This window comes from Parus major, chromosome Z (assembly GCF_001522545.3).
Source record: "Parus major isolate Abel chromosome Z, Parus_major1.1, whole genome shotgun sequence".
NCBI lineage: Eukaryota > Metazoa > Chordata > Aves > Passeriformes > Paridae > Parus > Parus major.
The window spans coordinates 25,412,230-25,418,229 of NC_031799.1; the positions used below are offsets into that span (position 1 = coordinate 25,412,230).

A 6,000-nucleotide genomic window follows, 5' to 3' on the forward strand; every position below is an offset into this window, starting at 1 on the left:
CTGACTTCCACTGGAGATGATTGTAGTGTTAGCTGTGTTTCTCAAGCTCTGCATTCTGGGGGTAGAGGATTTATGTAATTTTACTGCATTGTTAGATAAGATTTCCCCCTCACCCTAACAAAGTTGCTGGAAAATCTTGTGATTTTTCAATCTTTTAAGCCAGAAAGGAGATAGAACAAGCTATCTTCAGCTGAGCACCTTTTCACAAGATAGATATTGCTTTGATTGTTTTTCATTTGCCAACTCTATTTATGAATCTGTTTCATTGCAGGGAATCTTTTCGTAACCACAGTTTTAGGAAATATGATGCTCAGACTTCTTCCCAAAGCACCTAAGAGGTAGTTGCTTTGGCCAAGGAAGATCTTCATGCTGCAAGAAGTGATGGAGTATTTATTCCACATCTATGAAAATCAGAAATCTCTCACAAGACAGTATGTGCACTTTCTGGACAGCATGCAGAAAAGCATTTACACAAGATCACTGAATGAAAACTAGGGGATAAATCCAAATCAAGCACATATCACGAGGGCTTGGAAAGGAAGGGGATGCTTTTTAGATACTTCTGTATATATTGTGCAATAATGGCCTAATGCAGAGGGGTGGGCCTTAGAGCGGTCAGTGGCATGAAGTCAGTCATGTAACAGACATGGAACTTTGTGTGGTTTGATTGAGGTGAATCCAAACAACATGTCCAAGAAATAATAACAAATTATATGTGTTTATGGTCCTTTTCCAAGACAGCACTTATCCATGTGGTTTTGGCAATGAAGCGCATTCTGCAAGTTATTCACATGCTTAAATTTTGTCTTAATGAGGTTAACATGGTTACCTGCTCAATGTTTGCTGAGCTGGCACTCTAGGGAAGGATAATTTCCTCAGTCAGTTTCTGAACAGATTCTCTGTCATGGCCCTTAACTGTAGGGAGTTCTGCACAAGTTTTCTCAACCAAAGCATGAAAATCAAGAAGTAGTAATAAATAGTTCTTATAGATCTTCTAAATGTTTTTTCTGCATATAGGGACATGCAGTATAGTGACTTGACATGCAGTTAGTAATCTGACATATTTAGCACAGCGAACAAGTAATGGTTTAAAAAGAAGATGCTAAGCTATGAGTGATTCTTTATTACATAAAGCTCTTATGTAGATAGCCTTATCCAAAATTAACTATGGAAGCTCACAATGGGGATTTCCTGAAATCACTTGACTCAGGCTTTACTGCGGCTTAAGAGAAATTAGCACATAATTTATAATACCTAGTGCTTAGTGTTTTTTGAGTCCTTAGAAAATAGCTTACTGAATAATCTTTACACCACTATTCTGAAGTATGGAAATGTTATTACAATTTTGCAGATGAGGATGCAAAGAGAAGAGAGAAATTAGGACTTTGGAACTCATTTAGGACTTTTGGAACTCCTTTAGGGAGGCAGTGGAAGAGCTACAATTTTTATTGGGATTATGCTTGCCACATAATGTTTGTGTTTTGAAACAAAGATCCATGAAAGTGTCCTAAATATTACTTCCTCTCCTGCACCTCTTCAATGTTTTGGAAATGATACTTTAATGCTGATTAGAGAAACCAATTCCATTTGCCAAGCACAAAATTTAATGTTAATATTCAAGGAAATGGTTGGGGTTTTTTTCTTTATACTTCATTTTAGAAAATTACAGTGCTTTCTGTACTACAGAACTTTCTCAGATCTGATGCCGTATGTTTCTAAAGGCAAGTCCTCTTTAATCCAAAAGTGTAAGGGAGATCGAGGCAGTTGCTTTTAGTGGAAACATTTTGACTTTTTACAGTCACCTGCAGCCATGCCATTTGATAATATGACTATTCCAAACACTTAATTGACATTTGTGTCATATTTTGAATGTGCTTTTTTAGAAGATTCACACAGATGATCGAACAAGATATGGAAATAGGTGAAATAAACCCTATAGTTACACAACACTTACAGTGTAAGAAAATAATTTCCCTCCTCATTCATAGTATTGTTAAATGAAATAATCACGAATAAGTGCTCCCTGACTTTGAAGTGAGCACATCCAAAGCACATAAGCAAATGGTATAAAAAAGTTTTGAAGCTATGAGATCTCAGCCTATCAGAACCTAGCCCTTTATCTATTGTTTTTAACTGCCAGTTGAGGAGAAAGGTCAGAATACTGTCATCTATCAAACCCACAATTCAGCATCACTGTTTACAAGATACTTATCCTTTAGAGCCTAGCTAACAGAAACCTCAGGTAAATAAAACCCCTAACAGGTGTAAAATACACTAGATTAAAGTAATGAAGTGGTTCCTTGAACTGAAATAATACTCAGGATAATATGGATGCTGATGGACTCTTCACTCCCATTTTACAATCTGAGCACCTCGCAATCAAATGGCCAGTCTTGCCCTCAGTTTGCATTTCACATTGTCCCTTCTACAAATAGAACATGGCTTGTACATTTCTTTCAAGAGCTGAACTATGTGAAACAAATTTTCTACCTTACAATATTCATTTTGCAATAAAGCGACTGTTTCACAGCATGTTTATAAGTGCCTTTGTGTTGCATCTTATACCTCAATAGAAGGCAGCTGGAAAGAAAATTTCAGTAGGAAGAACATTTGCTTGTAGAAGCATCATTTAGCAAAAAAATACATTTATTTGGGCAGAAGATGTGTTGGTCTGTCTTTAGGATAAATTGTGCCTATTGCAGGGATTACAAGCAACAAGTTGCTTCCCAGCTTCTGTTTTTCATTCAGTATATGTGAAAAATGAGAGTGGTGCTCTCCTTTCTTCCTCTGGTCTGTAGCTGTAGAGCAGAAATATACCTGATTCCTGAATTCAGCATCTGGGTGATTCAAGACTAGGGAGAGTTTTGTGTGTCCAAACTAGGTAGATCCAGGGCCAGACTGCTGGGGCTGTCAAAGGGGAAGCAGATAAGCACTACACCATCCTTGACATTTAGCTGGGAGTTCACCAGAGCTCACTCACCCCTTGTATTTACCACTAGCAAGCACCAGCTCTAAGGAGCACACTGCTGAATTTGGCACAGCAATCCTGTAGCTCAGCACGAGTGTCTCTCTGTTGTCAGGTCAGCCGTGCCCCATCCTGTGGCAGCACACAGGTGGCAAGGTGGTGACCAGCAGCCTCAGGTCTGTGCACAGGAGAGCTCACCTGGTCCAGACCAGGTGTCAGCACATGCTTGCACATCTGGCAGACATAAGGAGTCTGTGCTGGCTATGAGAAGGCCAGCAATAATGCTCGGACATGTAAATGTCAGCGCATTTTGAAAGCATTTGAACAGCCAAGGTCACTGCTTTTGGTCAGCACTATGGATCTCACATGGGCAGCCCTAACACTGGATCTCCTGGTTTTCAGAACAGCATCTATACAGGGAGCACACCTTTCATGCTACATGAATGAAACCACAGCATGAGGAGGTGATTGACTCAACAGTCATGACCATGAGTAGGAGTAACCAACTTTGTGCTGGGTACAGAGAAAACAAGCTGGTCACTTAAAACTGGCAGGTTGTTTGACCTCTCCTGGGAAGCTGAGTGCTTTCTCATTATGTTTCCCAACAATTCTGAGGGCTTGGAAAAGCGAAAGCAAACATTCAAACTCTTTTTTGTTGTTTTTCTTTTTGGCTGTTGGATGTATCATTGTCTCAAATATTTCAGAAAGGGCAATTAAAGTTTAGCACAGAGCCAGCTAGGACTCTTCTAGGTGTTTCAATCTCTGAAAGCAATGCTTGTTATGAAAATGAAGCACACAATAACAGTGTTTTACTGGGATTTACTCTATTACACTGCTGATGTCTTCTGATAGAGAGGAGCACACACAAGGAGTGCTCCTTTGGTGTTGCTATTGGTGCTGAATTTAGGAGTGGGGTACTTTGAGGAGTTGCTGGCTGACTATGTTTTAACCATCTTTTAAACTGGTTAAAATAAGTGATTAAAAAATAATCAACAGGTCTTGAATAAGTTGTCTCAGGCTGGGTAACACTCCAGTCTAATCAATGCAGTAAAAGGAGAAGGGCCCCTGTGGGAAAAGTCCTTTTTGATAATATGAATAAAGAAAATGCACTCTCACAGTAAAACTCAGTTTGTGTTCTGGAAAGCTACAGTAAATTTTGGCATTCATTGAGCACTTCACATAGTAATACGCTTCTGTAACTCTTTATGTCCTTACTGAGGGATTAGTTTAAATTACTCATTTTCATTCAAAACCAGACTGGTTTGCAACTCTTCAAGAATTAAAAACTAACTTTAAAGTTAATGTTATCAATCAGTATTGGTCAGTAAAAGATCCTGAAAACATCAAAGTGTTTAGCAGATCAAACCAAGCAAACTAAGCCCCAGAAGATGCTCAATAATAACTTTCATAAGAATACTTTAGAAAGTCTTGAAAGTTGTATCATTTTGTTCAGCTTGTCTGTTCTAAGCAATTTGATGCTTTGCACCCTTCAAAACAAAATTTTCTCTTTAGGAAAAAAAAAATTGCATTTTACTTTTCTTTATAAGTTTCTCTTCATGAATTTAAAAGATACCTAAATCATTACACACCCTTTTTTCTTTGTTCTTTTTATGTTCTATGTCTTGTTACAGAAAGAAGGTTTTTCACTATCAGCCTTTATTCATGGAATATTTCTAAATATGCAACTATTGATAGGATGCAAATTACAAAAGAAAACTAAATAATCAAAGGGACAGGGTATTTCAGCTGGATGGCAAGAGGACTACATCTTGTGCATATAATACACATGTGTAAAACAGCTGGAAGGAAAGATTTCCTATCACACATTTCTGACTTTCCCAAATGTGAAGGAAGTATGTGCAAATTTATTTTCCCCAAGAAGAGCTCAGTGGAAACAAGCAAACAAAAAACCAAACAAAAGTCAGCTTAGCACTGTTGTTACATCTAGAATTTGGAAGTGCCATAAAACCATCTTAAAACCTTAAGAACCTCAAGCAAACAAGTGTTTCTGGCCTTAATATATAGTGAAGAAAATAAGTATGCCCAAAAGCCCTATCCTTTCCTTTATTTGCAGGTCAGCTTTTGAGAGATGGACAGTCCCTTCTCAAGTATCAAAAAAAGGTTGGAAGTGCTCCAAGGAGTGTGATCCTTTTTGTGTTTAGGCATAAAAGTAAAAAAATAAATAAATAAAAAAATCATTAAATTCAAAATTCAAGGGCTCAAATCTAAACCCTTAAGGAGACATTTTTCCCAGAGGAAGAAAGGAGAGAGGAAGGTTCTGTGAGCAAGATCAGCTTTACAAAAATTTAAGTTGATAGCACTTGCCTCAGAAGCTGGAGATTTGTTAGCAGCCTGGAAGGATGGCATCTTTGCTGTACTTCATACCACCAGCTTTTAACATCAGGAAAATGATATTAAATCAACAGTGTCTGAAATATTTCAAAGAGGTTGGTTTATCTAAGAAGCCTCAACCATTGATTAAACTCAGAAGAGCAAAACTTTTGTAATCTGTGGCAGATTAAGGAGCATATACGATGTGTGAAAAGGATTGCTCAACTCAGATTGTAGGGAAACCCTACAATCCTTTGCCCCCAAGGCCCACTGCAGTTTAGGACAAAGGCTTCAGCTGAGTAAAAGAAATCCATCCATTAACAAGCAATCAGAGAGGAAAAAATCAGAGCACCAACACTGCTGGTAACAAAAGAAGCAGTACTTTAATAGGGCAGGGTAAACTGCTGAATGCTTCTCACTTTCTAGACCATGTGGAGCACTCAGCACCAAACTGAGGACTGTTGTGCACTATTGGCAGCTGTCAGGCAAAAAGAAATCAAAATATTTAAAGAAATCAAAATATTTAAACAAATAAATAAAAGATAGAAAAATCAATTTTTTTCCCTAATAAAAACATTCTTATTTTTTGTGGGGCTTTTGTGGATTTGGTGGGCTGGGTTTGTTGGTTGATTATATAGGTTTTGTTTTGTTTCATTTTGATTTGATTTTTTTTTTAATACTGACTTCCTGGATTTTGCTAGTTT

The 6,000-nt window shown here is 37.7% G+C and overlaps 1 protein-coding gene across 7 annotated transcripts in view; it reads left to right on the forward strand.

Moving 5' to 3' along the window:
* Positions 1 to 2,532, forward strand: part of DOCK8 (dedicator of cytokinesis 8) — an 87,702-nt gene extending 85,170 nt beyond the window's left edge. For all 7 annotated transcript variants that reach the window (XM_015653626.2, XM_033511367.1, XM_015653625.2 and 4 more), the window contains one exon: positions 272 to 2,532. In XM_015653626.2, the coding sequence (XP_015509112.1) occupies positions 272 to 335 (64 nt within the window). In that variant the 3' untranslated portion in view covers positions 336 to 2,532. The remainder of the gene's footprint in view (positions 1 to 271) is intronic.
* Positions 2,533 to 6,000: the final 3,468 nt, after the last annotated feature.